This window comes from Anolis carolinensis, unplaced genomic scaffold (assembly GCF_035594765.1).
Source record: "Anolis carolinensis isolate JA03-04 unplaced genomic scaffold, rAnoCar3.1.pri scaffold_7, whole genome shotgun sequence".
Classification (NCBI taxonomy): domain Eukaryota; kingdom Metazoa; phylum Chordata; class Lepidosauria; order Squamata; family Dactyloidae; genus Anolis; species Anolis carolinensis.
Genome location: NW_026943818.1, coordinates 17,650,824 through 17,674,266, shown reverse-complemented (window position 1 = coordinate 17,674,266; position 23,443 = coordinate 17,650,824). Strand labels below are relative to the sequence as shown.

At 45.3% G+C, this 23,443-nt stretch overlaps 1 protein-coding gene across 7 annotated transcripts in view; it reads left to right on the top strand.

Moving 5' to 3' along the window:
• Positions 1-22,153, top strand: part of bcas3 (BCAS3 microtubule associated cell migration factor) — a 423,910-nt gene extending 401,757 nt beyond the window's left edge. For 2 of the 7 annotated variants that reach the window (XM_062959515.1, XM_062959514.1), the window contains 2 exons: positions 311-478; positions 18,112-19,091. In XM_062959515.1, the coding sequence (XP_062815585.1) occupies positions 311-478; positions 18,112-18,260 (317 nt within the window). In that variant the 3' untranslated portion in view covers positions 18,261-19,091. Of the gene's footprint in view, positions 1-310; positions 528-18,111; positions 19,092-20,860; positions 21,209-21,865 lie in introns of those variants that run through there. The other 5 variants (XR_010000122.1, XR_010000121.1, XR_010000123.1 and 2 more) reach the window with 5 other exon arrangements.
• The last annotated feature ends 1,290 nt before the right edge of the window (positions 22,154-23,443 follow it).

Genomic DNA, 23,443 nt, shown 5'->3' with positions numbered 1-23,443 from the left:
GTCCATGATTCTTGGACATGATTCCACAGATATATCAACCCAAGCAGGCAAACATTCTCAATGAGAAAGAAAAGGCTACGAGAAATAGCAAGAATTTGTTTTTTAACTCAATTTGCAGCCAGCCGAGGGGAAAAGGGGAAAGCGGGAGGAGGAGGAGAAAGAAACCGGGGCCTTTGACTGGGAAGGGCATCGTTACCTTTTTGCTGGGTTTATTGGCTACAAACTGCTGACTCTTTGGCATCTCCGGATGTGTCCGGCGAAGGTGAAGACCCGGTCCCTGCTTCAGCTGTGCTTCTCTGTTTCTCCGAAGGTGCCTTCGACCGGAGCGTGACCCTCCTGGAAGTCTGCGGGAGCTGGCCCGAAAGCTTTGGCCTCCGGCACTTGTCCTCCATGGAGCAAACCGACGAGGGCCTTCGGGAGCGGCTGGCCGACGCCATGTCCGAGTCGCCGGGTCGGGACATAGTGGGATCTGGCACAGGTACAAAGAAGAGGTGTTATCAGAGATCACATACGTCTCTCACCCAATGGTGATTTTTCTTTCACTAACTTATACTGTTCATTCCCTTTTCCTCTGTTGTTTTCCTCCCTCCATGTGTACTTACTTACCCAGTTATTTTCCAGAACTAACGAACTAACTCTTTGCCTTTACCCTTAAATACCTGTCACACCTCAGGTTAGCTTCTCCTTGATAAAGACACCAAGCCACACACAGAAAGTAGTCTTTTGTAGTTTACTAGCTATGCCCGGCCACGTGTTGCTGTGGCAAAGTCTGGTGGTCTGGGAAATAAACTATTGAGGAATTGGTAGTAGTTAAGGTAAAGGGTAAAGGTTTTCTCCTGACATTAAGTCCATTATAAATGAGTTATATAGCTTTGTGGAAGGGCCTTGAGTCTACACTACCATACAATCCAGTTAAAATCAGATAATCTGTATTTTATAGGCAGTGTGGAAGAGGCCTAAGTGAGGCCTAACTCTGCCTGTCCCCTGGGCTGAGTGGTTTGCTAGGAGACCAAGTGGGCAGAGCTTAGCCTTCTAACTGGCAGCAATTGGATAAAAACAATTATTCCCCTCCCTCTAATTAAGACATCTGTATTTTATAGGCAGTGTGGAAGAGGCCTAAGTGAGGCCTAGCTCTGCCTGTCCCCTGGGCTGAGTGGGTTGCTAGGAGACCAAGTGGGCGGAGCTTAGCCTTCTAACTGGCAGCAATTGGATAAAAACAATTATTCCCCTCCCTCTAATTAGGACTTTATTTTTCTTTCCTTTTTGTTGTATGAACGTAGAGGCATGGATGAGGGGTTGTGCTGCCAAGTTTAGTGTTTCTGGGATGTGTAGTTTTGTTATTTTGTCCTAGACCGAAATTTCATTACCCTTTTATAGATATAGATAAGTAAATAAATAGTGAGGGGCTTGGGAGGTTGCTATTCCCAACAGATTCCACTCTCAACCAAGGCAGTTCAACATTACGGAGACTCTATTGCAAGTCTGACGGGGTTTACTGAGGCTGAGAGTGCATGACTTACCCAATGGGTTTCCATAGCCAATTGGGGATTCAAACCCTGTTTTTCAGAATCGTGGTGCAATACTCAAGCCACTTGTCACAGAGGCTTCTTACCTGACTGCCGTGACATTAAGATGAATACACATATTTGAGCGTGAGTGAATGCTGCCACTGAATTCCATGATGACAAAGAAAGACAGCAAGAATCTGCCCCCCCCCCACCACCACCACCACCACCACCATAGGGCAGGGACACTGTCCCCTTCTTGTGTGGATTGGGAACGATGTGCTTATAATTATCTGCCTTTGACAAAGTGCTGGCCTCCATAATCCAAATTAATCCATCTTCATCAGAGGCCATTATTGTGATAAATTAAAGGGCCCATTAACATAAATGGAATGGCACTCTGGAGATTACGGGAGATTCAAGAGACCTCTGGGATGGCGGAATGCTCGCAAAATGGCTTTGCGTGGCGGGGGTTGGCACCCGGCAGAGGCCCACCCGCCTCCCCTTTGGGCCGGCTTTGTGTTGGGAGCAACAGCCAGATATCGGGAGCAGAGAGGGATGGAGAGAGAGAGGAAGGACAGAAGACCCCCGTAACAATAAGCAGGGTATTGACAAATGACTGCTTTCCCATTACAAATGGGTGTTAATAAAAATATTAATATAAATATAAATATAAATAATGATAGTCATTCTGGGATGTTAAGCTGAGTCTGGGAGAGGAGTGCCACCCCATGACATCTTATGTGTGCCAATGGGTCTTAATTTTATATATATAATAACTACTTTGGGACCCTAAGGAGAGGAGTGCCACCCCATGACATCTTATGTGTGCCAATGGGTCTTAATTTTATATATATAATAACTACTTTGGGACCCTAAGCTGAGTCTGGGAGAGGAGTGCCACCCCATGACATCTTATGTGTGCCAATGGATCTTAATTTTATATATATAATAACTACTTTGGGACTCTAAGGAGAGGAGTGCCACCCCATGACATCTTATGTGTGCCAATGGGTCTTAATTTTATATATATATAATAACTACTTTGGGACTCTAAGGAGAGGAGTGCCACCCCATGACATCTTATGTGTGCCAATGGGTCTTAATTTTATATATATATAATAACTACTTTGGGACTCTAAGGAGAGGAGTGCCACCCCATGACATCTTATGTGTGCCAATGGGTCTTAATTTTATATATATAATAACTACTTTGGGACCCTAAGCTGAGTCTGGGAGAGGAGTGCCACCCCATGACATCTTATGTGTGCCAATGGATCTTAATTTTATATATATAATAACTACTTTGGGACCCTAAACTGAGTCTAGGAGAGGAGTGCCACCCCATGACATCTTATGTGTGCCAATGGGTCTTAATTTTATATATTTAATAACTACTTTGGGACCCTAAACTGAGTCTAGGAGAGGAGTGCCACCCCATGACATCTTATGTGTGCCAATGGATCTTAATTTTATATATATAATAACTACTTTGGGACCCTAAACTGAGTCTAGGAGAGGAGTGCCTCCCCATGACATCTTATGTGTGCCAATGGGTCTTAATTTTATATATATAATAACTACTTTGGGACCCTAAGGAGAGGAGTGCCACCCCATGACATCTTATGTGTGCCAATGGGTCTTAATTTTATATATATAATAACTACTTTGGGACCCTAAACTGAGTCTAGGAGAGGAGTGCCACCCCATGACATCTTATGTGTGCCAATGGGTCTTAATTTTATATATATAATAACTACTTTGGGACCCTAAGCTGAGTCTGGGAGAGGAGTGCCACCCCATGACATCTTATGTGTGCCAATGGATCTTAATTTTATATATATAATAACTACTTTGGGACCCTAAACTGAGTCTAGGAGAGGAGTGCCTCCCCATGACATCTTATGTGTGCCAATGGGTCTTAATTTTATATATATAATAACTACTTTGGGACCCTAAGGAGAGGAGTGCCACCCCATGACATCTTATGTGTGCCAATGGGTCTTAATTTTATATATATAATAACTACTTTGGGACCCTAAACTGAGTCTAGGAGAGGAGTGCCACCCCATGACATCTTATGTGTGCCAATGGATCTTAATTTTATATATATAATAACTACTTTGGGACCCTAAACTGAGTCTAGGAGAGGAGTGCCTCCCCATGACATCTTATGTGTGCCAATGGGTATTAATATATATATTAATATATATATATTAATAACAATAGCTACTCTGGGACCCTAAGCTGAGTCTAGGAGAGGAGTGCCTCCCCATGACAGCTGATGTGTGCCAATGGGTGTTAATAATAATATTAATATATATATATTAATAACGATAGCTACTCTGGGACCCTAAGCTGAATCTAGGAGAGGAGTGCCTCCCCATGACAGCTGATGTGTGCCAATGGGTCTTAATGATAATATTAATATATATATATATATATATTAATAACGATAGCTACTCTGGGACCCTAAGCTGAGTCTAGGGGAGGAGTATCTCCCAATGACATCTTATGTGTGCCAATTGGTCTTAATTTTATATATATATATATATATATATATATATATATATATATATATATATATATGAATGAGACGATAGCTACTCTGGGACCCTAAGCTGAGTCTAGGGGAGGAGTATCTCCCAATGACATCTTAAGTGTGCCAATTGGTCTTAATTTTATATATATATATATATATATATATATATATATATATATATATATATATGACGATAGCTACTCTGGGACCCTATGCTGAGTCTGGGAGAGGAGTGCCTCCCCATGACATCGGATGTGTGCCAATGGGTCTTTATAATAATATTAATATATATATATTAACTACAATAACTACTCTGGGACCCTAAGCTGAGTCTGGGAGAGGAGTATCTCCGCATGACATCTGGTGTGTGCCAATGGGTCTTTATAATAATATTAATATACACGAATGAAACTACACAAAACGAACAGCAATTCCTTACAAAAGCACAACACTACTCTCCGCACACATGTACTCTTCTCTTTCTTTCCCCGGCCTCTCGTTCCCTCTTCTCCCTGCTTTTCTACTTCTTGGAAGGGCAGGAATTCACATCCCCAGCCGTCGAGAGTTATAAACTATTTTCGTTCTGCAAAGTCCATTAGCGGGCTTTTTATTTAGATTTTTGGAATGTTTTGAGGCATATATATATCTATATCTATATCTCCTGGCATCCATCCCGTCCTAGTGGTCCCGTTGCAGCACCGAGGTGAGGAAGTGAGCGTTTTATTCGGCTCCCTGCAAGCTTTCCGAAAGGAAACCAGGCATTCCTGGCTGTGATGCCCTTGCCAACAAACGCAGGGACCCTTTGGACCGACTTCGAAATCCTTGGAATCTTGGACACGGGCCACTGGAAGGCTTTCTCGCGAGGCAGGCGTAGGCGGCCAAATGGGCCGTTTCCGTTCCTCTGCTTCCCGGCTTCCGTCCGAGGAGAACTCTCTTCTGGTTCCTAAGCCGGGACAGCAAAGAGGCTAAAAATATTTCCAAAAGCTGATCCAAGGTGCGGCACAACCGCTTGCAGAAATGGAGATGCTCCACACGTCAAAGCGGAAATTAGAAGTACAACATAAACGGGCCGGCAGAACATTGGATAAGCGAATATGTTGGATAATAAGGAGAGATTAAGAAGAAGCCTATTAAACATCAAATTAGGTTATGATTTTACAAATTCAGCACCAAAACATCATGTTATACAACAAATCTGGCAGAAAAAGTAGCTAAATACACAGTAGTGCTACATAGTAATTACTGTATTTACGAACTTAGCACCAAAATATCACGATGTATTGAAAACATTGACTACAAAAATCCGTTGGATAATCCAGAACGTTGGATAACTGAGTGTTGGATAAGTGAGACTCTACTGTAGTTGTAACTGCACAGTGATATCTCTTTCGAAAGGGTTAAACCCTTGGGTTGGCTGAACTGCTGACCTGAAGGTTGGGTTGCCGGCCTGAATGTTTCCATTTCAAATCAGCGAGACGGGGTGAGCTCCTGTCTGTCAGCTCTAGCTAGCGGGGACATGAGAGAAGCCTCCCAGCAGGATGCATTACTCACACGAGAAGTGACATGCAGTCGGGAGAGCTCCCATCTGTCAGCTCCAGCTTGCAGGGACATGAGAGAAGCCTCCCAGCAGGATGCATTACTCACACCAGAAGTGACATGCAGTCGGGTGAGTTCCCATCTGTCAGCTCTAGCTTGTGGGGACATGAGAGAAGCCTCCCAGCAGGATGCATTACTATCCCCTGGGCAACGTCTCTGTAGATGGCCAATTCTCTCACAACCAGAAGTGACATGCAGTATGTTCTCAAGTTGGGTGAGCTCCCGTCTGTCAGCTCTAGCTTGCGGGGACATGAGAGAAGCCTCCCAGCAGGATGCATTACCATCCCCTGGGCAACGTCTCTGTAGACGGCCAGTTCTCTCACATCAGAAGTGACTTGCAGTATATTCTCAAGTTGGGTGAGCTCCTGTCTGTCAGCTCTAGCTTGCGGGGAAATGAGAGAAGCCTCCCACCACAGAGTGGGAGAAGGAACTCTGGTCTGTTGGAGGCAAGTGTGGATGTTGCCATTGGCCAGCTTGATCAGCATCGAGTAGCCTTGCCGCTTCAAAGCCTGGCTGCTTCCTGCCTGGGGGAAATTCCATCGATTCCATCCCAAAACAAGCCAACAAACGAATGAACGGGTGGCCTGGTTTTCATCAGAGTGTGATGAGAATCCAAAACTCAACTCCCAAAACGCTGCAACGGCCACTTGGATCCGTTTAAGGGCGGATTGGACAAATTCAAGAAGAAAGGAATTCTATTGTGTGAGAAAGCTAGATTTTCGGGGCAGTTTTCTTCAAATACGAGTCGTATAAGTCACTGCGGTGCATGTCTGAAGCGGACAAAGCGGACATATTCCGCAACGTTTGGCTGCTGATCCTGTTAGCGTTGTTGTGCATTTCGTTCTTTTGGACAAAACAAGAGTTTCTTTGATTATTCTGATGTCTCGCTTGCGCGCTCTCTGCCTCTTTGAGAGTCGAATTTGGGATTCTGATGTTCAGAGCAGGGAGGTCACAAGGCCCTAATGCATTTAGCATTGACTGCCCGCTCTTGTGCGGCTTCTATTAGTCCGTAATTTGATTTGTACCTATTCATTTGCAGGCCTTCCAGCAGCACGGGGCTGGGCCGGCGTCTAATTGGTGCTGTCTCTATTTTAGCCTCATTAAATTAGCCCTGACTCCTGGCCACTTGGTGTCTGCGCTCGTCTGTCCATTTATACAACCTAATGTAACACAAAATTCATTACTGATCGCATTACTTTCAACTCCGAAGCCCGCCTCGCGATAAACATTTTCTTAACCCCTTCCTTCCCGAAGCCTGGAGGCAGAAAGACAAGAGGAGCAAGATGGCAGGCGTGGGTGGGAGGAAGAAGGAACTTTTTTATTATGTCCCAGCAGCACTCTCCCCTGACGTTTCACTTGCACCTATGAGGTGGTGAAGTCAGTTGGAAACTAGGCATTAAGTGGGATATATATATATCTATATATCGCTCTTTGTGGAATGATGTCCAGGGTGGGAGGAAGAAGGAACTTTTTATTATGTCCCAGCAGCACTCTCTCCTGACGTTTCGCTTGCACCTATGAGAGGGTGAAGTCAGTTGGAAACTAGGCATTGTGGGATATATATATATATCTCTTTCCGCTCCTTCGGCAGCCACCTCTCCACAAAACATTGACACTGAAATACAACACCGCCTGAGTTATGCGAGTGCAGCATTCTTTCGAATGAAGCAGAGAGTGTTTGAGGATCGAGCTCTGCAAGTGCAGCGTTCTTCCGAATGAAGCAGAGAGTGTTTGAGGATCGAGCTCTGTGAGTGCAGCGTTCTTCTGAATGAAGCAGAGAGTGTTTGAGGATCGAGCTCTGTGAGTGCAGCGTTCTTCCAAATGAAGCAGAATGTTTGAGGATTGAGCTCTGCAAGTGCAGCGTTCTTCCGAATGAAGCAGAGAGTGTTTGAGGATCGAGTTCTGTGAGTGCAGCGTTCTTCCGAATGAAGCAGAGAGTGTTTGAGGATTGAGCTCTGCGAGTGCAGTGTTCTTCCAAATGAAGCAGAGTGTTTGAGGATCGAGCTCTGCGAGTGCAGCGTTCTTCCGAATGAAGCAGAGAGTGTTTGAGGATCGGGACATCCATAGGGAGACCAAGGTGCTTGTTTAAAAAGCTATTGTCCTCCCAACCCTGTTCTATGCCTGTGAAACATGGACTGTCTGCAGATGTCACACTCAACTCCTGGAATGATTCCATCAGCGTTACATCTGAAAAATCCTGCAAATCTCTTGGGAAGACAGGCGGACAAATGCCAGTGTGCTGGAAGAAGAAGCAAAGACCACCAGCACTGACTGGGACCGCCCTCCACCTGGAAACCTGCAGAAGAACATGTGGGTCAAGAATAGGGCTCCACAGTCGCCTACGTCTCCAGTAACAAGATGACCATCAGACTTGGACAACGAGGGATCACCTTAGTAAGTAATGTCCAGGATTCTACTTCTCTGTGAGTTTGAGGGTCCAACTGTACCTCCAAATTCCAGTTTGTTTAGGGGAAAAGAGCCTTTACTTCTGCTTGTGGGTTTCTTGGTGGTCCCGGGGTCAGATGAGATGGGTCCCTGACCTCCTCCAGCACGGATTCCAGTGCAGAGACGGAGGTGATCGTGAAGACCGAACGAGCCAGCCCCATGTTCTGTGTAATTTCAACTAATTTGGCCTTTGACCTTCCATTTATATTGGCTACATTAAAGCCTGGCTTCTTGTTTTATGTGGCTCCGATGCCCCCGTTGAAGGATCCTCATGATATTGAACAAATTTATAGCTTAAGCCGTTTGCCTCTGATTTCCTTCTGCCCCATGTCGACTCAATCGAGCATTTTTTTTTACAAGGCATCTCGAAATCACGTTGTCTGAAGAAGAGACACAAATGGGATCCGGAGTCCATGTTCTGTTCGGGAGAAATTCCAAATTACGTTTTGGAGTCAAGGGCCGGGTGGGATTCGTCCAGTTTAAACTGGCATCTTCAGAATCCAGAAAGCGTACACTTGGCACCTCGGATAAATCTGCATTTATTTATAGACGCCAACTTTGTGCTGGGACGTCATCGGCGCCTGGCACACCAATCCCTTTTCATTTGTTCCTTTGCAGTGACTGAGAGCACGGTATACAAGTCTCCTCAGGCTCAGATTATAAAGTTCATGCTAATTAGCATTGAACAGCCTTGCAGCTTCGAAGCCTGGCTGCTTCCTGCTTGGGGGAATCCTTTGTTGGGAAGTGTTAGCTGGCCCTGAGTGTTTCAGACCTGGAATTCCTGTTGTTTTCTGAGTGTTGTTCATCATTTACTGTCCAGATTTTTAGAGTTTTTTAAGTACTGGTAGCCAAATATTTTTCATTTTCATGGCTCACATCAACACAATAATAATAATATTAATAATAATATAATAATAGTACAGTAGTCTCACTTATCCAAAACTCGCTTATCCAACGTTCTGGATTATCCAACGCATTTTTGTAGTCAATGTTTTCAATACATCGTGATATTTTGGTGCTAAATTCGTAAATACAGTAATTACTACATAGCATTACTGCATATTGAACTACTTTTTCTGTCCAATTTGTTGTATAACATGATGTTTTGGTGCTTAATTTGTAAAATCATAATCTTTTTTGATGTTTAATAGGCTTTTCCTTAATCCCTCCTTATTATCCAACATATTCGCTTATCCAACATTCTGCCAGCCCGATTATGTTGGATAAGTGAGACTCTACTGTAGCAGTAATAGTAATAATAATAATAATAATAATAATAATGACTATGAAAATACACACTACCTCTGTCCCTCCACAGCTTCCTGCCTGAGGGAATCCTTTGTTTGGAGGTGTTGTTGTCGCAGTGTTAGCTGGCCCTGATTGTTTCATGCCTGGAATTCCCCTCTTTTTGAATGTTATTCTTTATTGACTGTCCTGATTTTTGAGTTTTTTTTAATACCGAGAGCCAGATTTTGTTTATTTTCATGGTTTCCACCATTCTGTTGAAATTGTCCACATACGTGTGGATTTCAGTGGCTTCTTTGTGTCGATTGACATGGGGTGTTCTCAAACAATATGCTGTGTCCAGGTTGAATAATTGCAACATTCACACTTGCCTCAAACAAAATCTGGCTGCCAATATTTTTTTTAAAAACTCTAAAATCAAGACAGTAAATAAAGAACAACACTCAGAAAACAGGGGAAATCCAGACAGGAAACCATCAGGGCCTGCTAACACCTCCCAACAAAGGATGCCTCCAGGCAGGAAGCAGCCAGGCTTTGAAGCTGCAAGGCTATTCAAGGCTAATCAAGGCGGCCAATGGCAACATTCATACTTGCCTCAAATAAAATATAGCTGCCAATATTTTAAAAAAACTCTAAAATCAAGACAGTAAATAAAGAACAACACTCAGAAAACAGGGGAAATCCAGACAGGAAACAATCAGGGCCACCTCCAGGCAGTAAGCAGCCAGGCTTTGAAACTGTAAGGCTATTCAAGGCGGCCAATGGCAACATTCACGCTTGCCTCCAACAGACAAGAGTTCTTTCTCCCAACCTTCAGATATATGAACCCCACTTGCCTAGTTTCCAACAGACCTCACAACCGCTGAGCATGCCTGCCATAGATGTGGGTGAAACGTCAGGAGAGAATGCTTCTGGAATGTGGCCATACAGCCTAGAAAACTCACAGCAATCCAGCGATACCGGCCATGAAAGCCTTTGACAACGCATACAATGGATTTCTTCCCTCACAAATCCCAAAATATTTCCACTGTCTGTTCCGTTTATCCGAGGAACATCACGAGACGGCAGGCGTTCTTTAATGAACATTTATTCCTATGTCGCCCTCGGACCCGCAAAGAGCAAAGCCCGCTTTTATTGGATTCTTCTGCTGCGTCGTCGCTGCGGCTAATTGCATTTTGCGTGGCAAATAAAAACCAGATGACTCCTGGGGACGAGCGAGAATTTTATCTACTGATCTGGGTAAACAATGTCTCATCATCAAACAGTTATTGCGAATCAATGGCTTTCTAAGCACTTCTGGTGTCTGGGAGTTGTGGTGCAGTTGGAGACGGGATGTGAAAATTGGAGCGTTCTGAGAAGTTCCTCTTGGGACGCCTAGCCAGCATATATTTTCTGTACCTATTTATCTACTCACATTTCCATGCTGGGTTGGCAAGAGCTAGGGCTAACTGTGGGAGCTCACCTCGTCCCGCGGATTCGATATGCCAACCTTCAAGTCAGCAGGGCTGGCAAGAGCTAAGGCTAACTGTGGGAGCTCACCTCGTCCCACGGATACGATATGCCAACCTTCAGGTCAGCAGTTCAGGAGTACAAGGGCTTAACCCATCTCGCCATTGCACCACCTTCTCCACTCATCCCTTGAAATTCAGTCCAAATGCTCCTCCAGCCTCCAAATCAATTTTGCACCTAAAGCCTGGGATATTTTCCCGGGCTGTCTGGCCGTGCTCCAGAAGCATTCTCTCCTGACGTTTCACCCACATCCATGACAGGCATCCTCAGAGGTTGTGAGGTCTGTTGGAAACGAGGCCAGCAGGGATTATTATACACTAGCTCAGGGACCAAGTTATTAGAAGAAGGCGTTTGTTTTGGGTTGTTAGGTAATATCCTAAGTTTGATAAGGGTGAACTACAACTCCCAGATTCCCAGGGCAATCACCCCCAAACCCCGCTTGTAATCACAGTTGGCCATGTTGGGTCTGTGTGCCAAGTTTGGTCCCGATCTGTCATTGGTGGGGTTCAAGACGTAATACAGGTGAACTATAACTCCCGGAGATAAAGATCACTCACCTCCAAAATCCACCAGTATTCCCAGTTGGCCATGTTGAATGTGTGTGCCAAGTTTGGTCCAGATTCCTCATCTGCTGGGTTCAGTGTTCTCTGAATAAAGGTGAACTATAATTCCCAGATTCCCTGAGCAATCACCCCCAAACCCCAACAATATGCAAATTTGGCCATGTTGGGTCTGTTCTAAGTTAGTTCCAAGTCCATTTTTGGTGGGGCCCAGAGTGCTCTTAGATTGCAGGTAAACTATACATCCCAGTCCCTACAACTCTTAGAAATCATGGTGAATTCTCCTCAAACCTCTCTCTCTAGTATGTTCTAGTATGTTTGCTGCGTGCCATAGGAAAGGGTAGGAAAGGGTTAAGGGAGAGGCAGTGGGCGGGGTCATGCAAATGGAGAGAGAAAGGAGCACTGGGATGTGCTCGCTGTAACCTGCAATGTCCTCGGAGGGAGCGACTTGGTGGCTCCTCAGCAATGGAAAAGGGTTAAGGGAGAGGCAGTGGGCGGGGTCGTACAAATGGAGAGAGAAAGGAATACTGGGATGTGCTCGCTGTAACCTGCAATGTCCTGGGAGGGAGCGACTTGGTGGCTCCTCGGCACTAGGAAAGGGTTAAGGGAGAGGCAGTGGGCTGGGTCATGCAAATGGAGAGAGAAAGGAATACTGGGATGTGCTCGCTGTAACCTGCAATGTCCTGGGAGGGAGCGACTTGGTGGCTCCTCGGCACTAGGAAAGGGTTAAGGGAGAGGCAGTGGGCTGGGTCATGCAAATGGAGAGAGAAAGGAATACTGGGATGTGCTCGCTGTAATCTGTAATGTCCTGGGAGGGAGTGACTTGGTGGCTCCTCAGCAATGGGAAAGGGTTAAGGGAGAGGCAGTGGGCGGGCTCATGCAAAAGGAGAGAAAAAGGAACACTGGGATGTGCTCGCTGTAACCTGCAATGTCCTGGGAGGGAGTGACTTGGTGGCTCCTCAGCAATGGGAAAGGGTTAAGGGAGAGGCAGTGGTTTTTTTTTTTCGTGTCAGGAGCAACCGGAGTTGCTTCGGGAGTGAGAGAATTGACCGTCTGCAAGGACGTTGCCCAGAGGACGCCCGGATGTTTTGATGTTTTTACCATCCTTGTGGGAGGCTTCTCTCATGTCCCCGCATGGAGCTGGAGCTGATAGAGGGAGCTCATCCACACTCTCCCCAGGTGGGATTCGAACCTGGCAGCTTTCAGGTCAGCAACCCAACCTTCAAGTCACTTAGTCCACTACGCCATCTGGGGGCTCAGGCAGTGGGTGGGATCATGCAAATGGAGAGAGAAAGGAATACTGGGATGTGCTCGCTGTAACCTGCAATGTCCTGGGAGGGAGTGACGATGGCTCCTCAGCACTGGGAAAGGGTTAAGGGAGAGGCAGTGGGTGGGATCATGCAAATCGAGAAAGAAAGGAACACTAGGATGTGCTCGCTGTGACCTGCAATGTCCTGGGAGGGAGCGACTTGGTGGCTCCTCAGCACTGGGAAAGGGTTAAGGGAGATGCAGTGGGCGGGGTCATGCAAATGGAGAGAGAAAGGAACTATGGGATGTGCTCGCTGTAACCTGCAAAGTCCTGGGAGGGAGCGACTTGGCATCACTCTGGTGACTCCTGGCTTCACACTTGTTCATCTCTACAATTTGGATCCAAGCCCCAGTTTCCAGAGTCCAGACCCCCTTGTTAAAATAGTTTTGCCCCACTTTGTCGTCCTTTGTGGCACTTGGATGCCACGGGTTAGGCAAAGCACACAGGGTCCGGAAATCACTCCCTTTTCCCCCCCAAATTTTACAGAGACCGTCGACGTTGCAACCGGATTATCCGTGCCTATTGTGGGGAGAATTGTTTCTCTAAACACTTGCTTCTTTATCTGGTGTACTTTTAACCTTCCAGAAATTGTGTCGAGTCAAAGCTGGAAGGGGTCCAAAAAGCTGCAGACCGGAGCCTTTGACAGAACAAGCGGTGCTTTAAAAATATAGAATTATAGGGGGGACCGCAAACTCCCTGCTTTTTTTGAAATCTGTTTTTGTAAACAAATGGGGAGGGAGAGGAAACTATTTCAAGAGAGCTTTGACAACCGAAGCCATTCTTGTGGGTTTGGTGGAAGACGATTGGGATATTTCTATCGCACGGTGCCTCCGCTTTGCTTTTCAATTTATCTGTACAGAAAATGGATGGGCAGGGCAGAGGCTTTATGGGAAGGCAGTGCTTTCGTTGTTCTGTTGTAAGGTGCTCTTTTCAGTAGTCATAGAGAAAAGCAAACTGCTGTAGCCTCCCCTAGTTTGTTGTGAAAGGCTTTCATGGCCAGAATCGCCTGGTTGCTGAGGATTTTTCCGGGCTGTATGGCCATGTTCCAAAAGCATTCTCTCATAATGGTTCGCCCACACCTATGGTAGGCATCCTCAGAGGTTGTGAGGTTTCTCCTAGTTTGTCTGCTCCTGCTCACTGATAACATTGGCATTAATAAGATCCATCCACCGAAAGTGGCCAGTTTGAAGCCTGGTCGGGGTGAGCACTCGACTGTCAAGCCCAGCTCACTGTTTACCAAACAGTTCGAAGCCTGGTCGGGGTGAGCACTCGACCGTCAAGCCCAGCTCACTGTTTACCTAAGCAGTTTGAGGCCAAGTTTTTCCTGTTGTTTTTCGTCAATGCGACTGTCACCTGGGATGGCGACATCAATGGTCCAAACCTTTTTCCTTTCCACAACTGTGATGTCTGGTGTGTTGTGTTCCAGAACTTTGTCAGTCTGGATTTGGAAGTCCCACAGTATCTTTGCGTGCTCATTTTCCAATACTTTTGCAGGTTTGTGATCCCACCAGTTCTTTGCTGCTGGGAGGTGGTCCTTGAGGCATAAGTTCCAATGGATCCTTTGGGCCACATGGTTGTCCCTCTGTTTGTAGTCTGTCTGTGCAATTTTCTTACAGCAGCTGAGGATATGATCCATAGTTTCGTCAGCTTCCTTGCAGAGTCTGCATTTTGGGTCATCAGCTGATTTTTCGATCTTGGCCTGAATTGCCTTTGTCCTGATGTCTTGCTCCTGGGCTGCAAGGATCAGGCCTTCTGTCTCCTTCTTCAGGGTCCCATTCGTGAGCCAGAGCCTGGTCTTCTCCTCGTCAGCTTTTCCTTCAATTTTGCCAAGGAACTTTCCATGCAATGTTTTGTTGTGCCAGCTATCAACTCTAGTTTGTAGTGCGGTTTTCTTGTACTGGTTTTTTGTCTGCTGTGCTTTGATAATAATAATATTAATTGCTTGCTCCTGGGCTGCAAGGATCAGGCCTTCTGTCTCCTTCTTCAGGATCCCATTTGTGAGCCAGAGCCAGGTCTTCTCCTTGTCAGCTTTTCCTTCAATGTTGTCAAGGAACTTCCCATGCAATGTTTTGTTGTGCCAGCTATCAACTCTAGTTTGTAGTGCGGTTTTCTTGTACTGTTTTTTGTCTGCTGTGCTTTGAGGAGTTTCTGATTTTTGACTTCAATCAAAGCAGGTTCTTCACTTTGCTTTACATATTCTGCCAGGGCATGTTCTTCTTCTTCGACTGCTTGTTTTACTTATGATTATTATTATTATCTTGACCACATTGATGGAAGGAAGGAAGGAAGGTGTTGTGAGGCTGGAGGTGCCATTCCCCGCTGCCACCCCTTTTGCCAACATCACGGCTCTTTCTGAACCGCCACCCGTCTCAGCATCTCATTCAAGAGGAACGCTCTGGAACCAAGGAAAGGGGGGCATTAGTTGAGCTTCAGAAGCTTTGCGCTGTGAAAAGTGACTGACGTGTGAAAACGCGGCCACAATTAGTTCTTTCCACCCGCGCTCTCCCATTCAGTCCGGGGTCACTCCTCCAGCGAGCCGGGCGCTTGAGCCTGATGCGTCCTGACAGGTGGAGACGGGGCAGAAGAATTCTCCGAGCCAAAGTTGCCGGGGCCGCTTGCTTCCCTGCCCGGCCGGGCCCCCGTCGCCACGCCACCGTCCTCCGCCGCCGCCACGTTGGGCCGGCTGTCATTGTATCATTTCGCCCGGCTCGCTTCGCGACAGGAATTTGTGCAAGTCTCAGAATAAAAAAATGCCCCCTTTGCTCCTTGCTTCCTTCCCTTCCCAGGGTGGACGTTTCTGCTCCAACAGCTCCTTCTGTCAGCAAGAGAAAGGAAAAGCCATTAGAGAAGAATACACCAGAGGGGAGATTCCACCATTCAGAAAGAGCAAGGGCATGCGGGCAGAAGCACGAAAGAGACAGCGGGATTTATTGCTGTGCAAAACAACTGGATAGATTTTTCAACTTGGAACACGGTGAACGTCCCATGTGAAAATGTGCTCAAAGCAACTCAAAGCTGGGCCTCAATCGCTGTTTTTGCGGATGAGGAGTCCTTCCATAGTTTATGACTAATGTGGCTTCATCTCCCCCGTCCCGCACAACTTCCTAAAAAATCGCAAAATCCAAATGGGAAACTACGTATGCCGAGAGTTGCGGTTGTGTGCCACTTGCTCCCGAATCAAAACTGTTCAGAATCGGCAATGTAGAGTTTTGATTTGAAGTTGCCTCGTGCTCGGTTATCTTTCATGTAAATAATAATAATAGTCATAATAATAACTTTATTTCTAGACTGGCGGTTTACAGATTCAAAACAAAAAGGCAAACATTCAATGCCTCAGACAAGTACAAACACATCAAAAATGATTCAAGATAATGCACAGTAACAACAGTAGACTTACAACAACAAAAATTAGAGGTGTGCATTCATATAGAATCACTGTTCGTTTTGTGTAGTTTCATTCGTGAAAATGGGCCGCCTATACGACACGAATTTTTGGACTATTGCCATTGGTTTTTGGGCTAAAGGGCATTTCGGCATCAGATGTAATTGGGAGGCACTGCTCTCCTGGACCCAGACTCAGCTGAGGGTGCCAGAATAACTGCTGTTCTTAATATTAATATAAATATGATCATCAAGACCCATTGATCCACATCAGATGTCGTTGGGAGGCACTCCTCTCTCAGACTCAGCTTAGGGTCCCAGAGTAACTATCGTTATTTATATTAATATTATTATTAACCCTGATTGGTAAACATTGGATGTATTTGGGAGGCACTTCTCTCTCAGACTCCGCTTAGGGTTCCAGAGTAACTATCGTTATTTATATTAATATTATTATTAACCCTGATTGGTACACATCAGATGTAATTGGGAGGCACTCCTCTCTCAGACTCCGCTTAGGGTCCCAGAGTAATTATCATTATTTATATTAATATTATTATTAACCTTGATTGGTACACATCGGATGTATTTGGGAGGCACTCCTCTCTCAGACTCAGCTTAGGGTCCCAGAGTAATTATCATTATTTATATTAATATTATTATTAATCCCCATTGGTACACATCAGCTGTAATGGGAAATCAGCCCTCTGTCAGTACCTGCTTATTGTTACAGGGCTGAAACGAAAGGAAAACGAAAGCATGACGGTGCAGCTTTAATTTTCGTGTTGCCTCTCGTTTCCTACGAAAATGTTGTCATTCATTTTGTGTAGATGAGCGGTCAAAACAACACAATAGCACGAAGGAAATGAAGGAAAAAAATTTCGCACACACCTCTACAAGAGATGAAAATAATAAAAAAAATCTAATGAAACATAGAAAACTGAAATATGAGTAAAACATTACAACATATATCCTAAAAAGCAATTAAGATACAATTACCTTAAAATGGTTAATTTAAGATGTATTGTGGCAGCCGTAAAATACTAGTGGGTTAGCCAATGTTCCAATGAGTTGAAGCGTCCTAGTCCTGCTCCTCTCCATAGACTCAAGCGCATAAGTTCACTTTCAGAAGTTTCTTAAAGGAGAGGAGGGTGGAGGACACAGAGTTTCCGGTCCGTGTGGTTCTGAATGCAGGATGGACACTCTCTGATCTCTGTGCCCCGTTCGTTCATGCCCCAGCCTTCTCCGCATGCGGTTGCTGAGCCTTCTCACCTTGAAAGCGGAGGTGGCCGCTTGCTTGTTCCTTGGTGGCGCTTCCTCACGCTTGCCTGCCTCGGCTGAGTGTCCGCCGTGGTTACTAAGAGCTCTCGGTATCGATCTACCTGTTCCAAAAATACTTTGGGGGAATCAGGGAAGGACGTACCTTGCTGCCTGAACAACTGTGGGAGGAAAGCGGGTCGAAAAAAAGGACGAGACCGAGGCAGGCGGGCCCGCTGTAGACAAAGGAAACACAAGTGTCAAAAGCTACAAATGCACAATATAGGTACAGGAAGGAGAGGCAAAATGAGGACAAAGCCCAAAATGGGTTTCTAGGCCACCCCACTTGACACGTTTCCAACATACCTCTTTACCGCTGAGAATGTCTGCTATAGATGCAGGCGAAATGTCAGGAAAGAATGCTTCTAGAGTTCGGTAAACTCACAGCAACCCAGTGATTCCGGCCATGAAAGCCTTCGACAACACAAATGTTTCTATCCATGTTTCTCTGGAAATTATTTCCGTCCTTAGGCCTTCTCCAGTGTGGCACACACGTCCTTTTCTCTCTTGATTTCCTTCCCTGTCCCATCTGTCTGTCTGTCTCTCTCGCATGCACAGACTTTCTCCCTCATATCATCCGAGCCGTGAATGTCAAGGGAATCCAACCATCCCTCTGAACTCATGTGGCCTTCTACTAGGGGTCCCCTTTCCTCTCCGTCCTAACCGGGTGCATGTTGTTCTTTTGTTCCCTCCCTTCTGCAGAGCTTCAGCGCGAGGGAAGCATCGAGACTCTCAGCAACAGCTCGGGATCCACCAGCGGAAGCATTCCCCGGACCTTCGACAGCTACCGGTCCCCCCTTCCAACCAATGAGAGCCAACCGCTGAGCCTCTTCCCGACCGGCTTCCCTTGACCACGTTCTAGGAAGGGAAACATATCGGTAGGCCGACTTCCCGACGATGCCGCTCCGTGCGAAACCTCAATGTGCATTTATCTCCCAGTGGTTGGACCCTCTTCCGAGGGGCTCTGGTTACCTTAACAAACCTTGTTGATGCCTCCGCTTGCGACCCTTCTGGACCTGTACGAACAAAAATACCGATTTCGCTCTACCGTGCAATATGGGGATACTTCCCTCCTTTAATCCGAATGGCTTTCTAGCATTTCCCTCCCGGTTTTTCCCTCTGCCTGCCTTGAATACAAGGAAACGGTGGTTTCAAATAAGTATTTTTAAGCACCCTTTGGTTTCTCTAAACTGTAACCTACATCCCAGTCCCGATGGTACGCAGAGATCAGGCCACTAAATCTGAATTGATTGTTATTTTTTCATGGGGAGAAGTAATGTGCTGGCTGTGTTTCGGAACCTGCATCGCTAGTTGGCCGGGCCTGTCAGCATGTCACTTTTGCAAATATAGGAATTGTTCACTGACAGATAAGTGGGACAGAAGGAGTCCCAATGAGGATTGTTTCGGACGCTGTGAACTTTGCTTAGTTCTCCACCTTCCTTGCTGTCCTCTGACATCAAATGGATGCCAAGAGTATTATAAGAAAGGACCCCGCTCTCCCCTTTTCCACCTTTGTCCTTGGGAAAGATCATCTTGGGTGGTGATTCCATGTATTTGAGAAATGTACGGAGTTCGATTAACCCTTCCTGCTGGGCTACCGTGTCAATTCTTTGGGGTTCCTGTTCCGCAAAAGCGCATGTGATCTTAATAAATCTCTGTGGTGATTTCGTTTCGAGAAAGCACTTGCGGCTTCTGTGGCAACAAAGAGTTTCTTCTTACCACTTCATGACACTGAAGGAATCCCACTGAGTGCTACACTTCGAATTTCCTATCACATTCGTTTGGCCTCAGGTCTAGGAGAGAGCATTCTTTGCGTAGTTTTAAGTCTTTTACAACGTTTCAGGAGGTGGTGGGGAAATGGGTTTTTTGAAATCATCTGGAAGGTTGGCCTTTTCTGTAATGTAATGGCATTTGTTGCTCCCAGTTTAAAATGTGGGAGGGGAAGTTGTGGGAGTATCCAGGTCTTTGGGATTCAGAAGCTGGATTATATGACAGTGTAGATGTAGGTGAGTGGGAATAATGCAAATGTCAGCCTTGATTAGCATTGAATAGCTTTGCAGCGTCAAAGCCTGGCTGCAATTATGCAATGATGCAAGTATCCCCTAGAACAAGGGCTATCCAGAAAGTAGATTACGTTTTGGAATTAAAAATGAGCAAAGTATAGGAGAAAACACTTGCCACATGCAGTTGAAAGCCACACTCAAATACCACTTCTCAACATAGTCGCCATTCAAATCTAGGCACTTATCATAGCGATGAATGAGCTTGGCAACTCCTTCCCCACAAAACTCTGCCGCTTGCGTCCTCAAAAAGTGTAGGAGAAAACATTTACCATATGCAGTTGAAAGCCAGACTCAAATACCACTTCTCAACATAGTCGCCATTCAAATCTAGGCACTTATCCTAGTGATGAATGAGCTTGGCAACTCCTTCCCCACAAAACTCTGCCGCTTGCGTCCTCAAAAAGTATAGAGGAAAACATTTACCACATGCAGTTGAAAGCCAGACTCAAATACCACTTCTCAACATAGTCGCCATTCAAATCTAGGCACTTATCCTAGTGATGAATGAGCTTGGCAACTCCTTCCCCACAAAACTCTGCCGCTTGCGTCCTCAACCAGCCGGTCACCCCTCGTCGTCAAAACATTGCATTGAGGACGCAAGTGGAAGAGTTTTGTGGGGAAGGAGTTGCCAAGCTCATTCATCGCTAGGATAACTGCCTAGATTTGAATGGTGACTATGTTGAGAAGTGGTATTTGGGTGTGGCTTTCAACTGCATACGGTAAATGTTTTCTCCTATACTTTGTTTATTTTTAATTCCAAAACGTAATCTACTTTCTGGATAACCCTCGTAATGAGTAGAAGTCACCATCCTAGTTGGCGTTTTCAAGGCCTAGTCTCAATTTGAGCCTTGTTTTTGTATGGAAAACAGCAATTTCAGCCCAGGAAAGAGCCCTTTAAGTGAAGATTATTTTCTGCAAACAAAAGAGAGCGGGTTCCTGCACAGAAAAAGCTGGTTTCTATGTGAATCAAAACAAAAACAACAACAACAATAATACTAACTTTATTTTTTTATCCCTTCTCCACACATGGGGACAAGCCCGACCAACACAGTTAAAATAAAGCATAAAATTTGTAAAAGCAACATCATAATAAACAAGATAAACAGCACACAAAACAACACAGTAAAAGTCCTCCCAAAAGATGGAAGCTTATCCTTCAAACTTCCCTTTTATCATTAAAACATTTGTAAGGATTAAAGGCACGACTTAAAGCTCGGGAGAAATATCCAGGTTGGATTTCCGTGCCAACGCTTTGTAGGGACGGACGGGGGAGTTGTGTGTGTGTTTAGTGTGTGTGTGTGTTTAGATAACACAAGTCCCTCCAAGTTGGAGGGCCTTCTGCCATGTTTCAAAGTTCCCTTCCCTCCTTTGGTTGTTTTTTTGTTCAGAGACTTCGCCGTTTAAGCAAAGGAAATGCATCCAAACCCACAAATCTTTTAACACTTCCTCAACTCCGTGGCGGACGGATCAGTTGAAGCAAAATTGACCGTTTCCATCTTCGACTGGAAAAAAAGAAAGAAAGAAAGAAAGAAATCAAGAGGCACATTGGCTCTTTGGCTCGGCCCGACAGAACCGCCGGGGCCGAGATGGAAAGAAAAGTGGTGGGTATGTGTTTTGACAAACCGCTAAAAGTTAGCTTTGCTGTATCGATTTCACATCTCTTTCCAATTTCTTTTCCTTGGGTTTAGAAGGAAAAAAAACTCATCGCAACTTGAATAAAAAAAACCCATATTTCATGCCTTTATCTCTGTGTATTTGCTCCTCCAACAATCCCATGAAAATGCTACTTCAGAACTGTCGTTTGGCTACTGTTATGAATCATAATGTAAATGTCTGATGTGCAGGATGGATTGTCATTCACTGGACCAAATTTGGCACAAATACCCGATACACCCAAATTTGAATACTGGTGGGGTTGATTTGGGGAAGAGACCTAGCAGTTCAAAAACATGCAAATGTGAGTAGATTAATAGGTACCGCTTTGGTGGGAAGGTAACCGCACTCCATGCAGTCATGCCTATGGCCACATGACCTAGTAGATGGTTTGGTGAGTGAACGAGAAACAGACATCCTTAGGAGTGAGGTTGAATGGGCCTTAAGAAGTATCGCTAATAACAAGGCAGTAGGAGTTCGAAAACATGCATGTCTACTGACAACGCCGGCTCTTTGGCTTAGAAATGGAGATGAGCACAAGCCCCAGAGTCGGACTCGACTGGACTTAATGTCAAGGGGAAACCTTTACCTTTTTATAGCTTAGATCCTAGATCTTCTTAGTTGGTTCAGGGAAAAGCAAACTGCTGCAGCTCTCCTCATTAATATGAATAACTTTGGCCATTTTGACCATCTGGTTTCCACCTTTCACCCTTCTTTTGGGTCAACCTTTTTTGTTCCAGTGGTGAAGCCTGTCAGAACAGCATATCCGACATTGATTCCAAATCTCATAGTTACGATCTTTGCCGTCCATCAAATCAAGGATTCGGACAGAGCTAGGCCTCGGACCTTGTGAGCCGACGGAAGCGTCCGGTGTTTTTTTGCACACAGTTCATGCCAAGGTCAGTTTCAAAAGTTCAATCAGAATCCAGATTAACACGTACAGGGGGGATTTTCGGAGCTGGAGGTTTTCTTCTTTCCAAAACAGTTCTTGTCTTGGCAGGTCTGAGGGAGAAAGAAAGAGAGAGAAAGAGAGAGAGAGAGAGAAAGAAAGAAAGAAAGAAAGAAAGAAAGAAAGAAAGAAAGAAAGAAAGAAAGAAAGAAAGAAAGAAAGAAAGAAAGAAAGAAAGAAAGAAAGAAAGAAAGAGAGGAGGCTAAATTCTGAACAGAAGCTTTGAGGGAAAGTATTCAGAGACTGGTAAGCATTAAATCAGAGTATGCCCTTTTAACAAGAATTGTTGTCACACGTGGGGAAATTCCTAGAGGTTTTTATTATTTTTTGTAAGTGTCCCTATGAACCCATGAATCAGTCTTTCTTTCTTTCTTTCTTTCTTTCTTTCTTTCTTTCTTTCTTTCTTTCTTTCTTTCTTTCTTTCTTTCTTCTAAGGATACGATTTCTGTTTTTAAATCATCTGAATTCCATCCGTCAGCCCCGCAGATGCTGGTGGTGGGTTCAAAGTGACAAACAATCATTTATACAGATTGCAGAATACAATTTAGGTCACCCTGATCCTAATTTCATTTTTTTTAAAGTTTACTGGATTGTGAAAAGGGAATTTTAGGGTAGATACACACTGTTGAATTAATGCACCATGGTGACACTTAAGTACCACGGACTGCAACCTCCCCAGTCCCCTGACCATTGGGGAATATGGGAGCTGTAATCCAAAATAATTGCCATTGCTAGAAGGCATCATCACAGGATGTCTACGCTCTACGCCGTTGGAGAAATTATACTGTTTAGCCAGCATTTCACTACCTGAAGTAGCATCCGGCAATGACAAGACCAAGGTAGTGACTTCTCCGACCCATCCTCTGCTCAGATATCAGCCAGCACACCGACACCATAAATCAAGAAATTTATTCATTCAAATCTAGGCACTTACCATAGCGATGAATGAGCTTGGCAACTCCTTCCCCACAAAACTCTGCCGCTTGCGTCCTCAACCAGCTGGTCACCATTCAAATCTAGGCACTTACCATAGCGATGAATGAGCTTGGCAACTCCTTCCCCACAAAACTCTGCCGCTTGCGTCCTCAACCAGCTGGTCACCATTCAAATCTAGGCACTTACCATAGCGATGAATGAGCTTGGCAACTCCTTCCCCACAAAACTCTGCCGCTTGCGTCCTCAACCAGCTGGTCACCATTCAAATCTAGGCACTTACCATAGCGATGAATGAGCTTGGCAACTCCTTCCCCACCAAACTCTGCCGCTTGCGTCCTCAACCAACATAGTTGCCATTCAAATCTAGGCCCTTATCATAACGATGAATGAGCTTGGCAACTCCCCCACACCAAACTCTGCTGCTTGCGTCCTC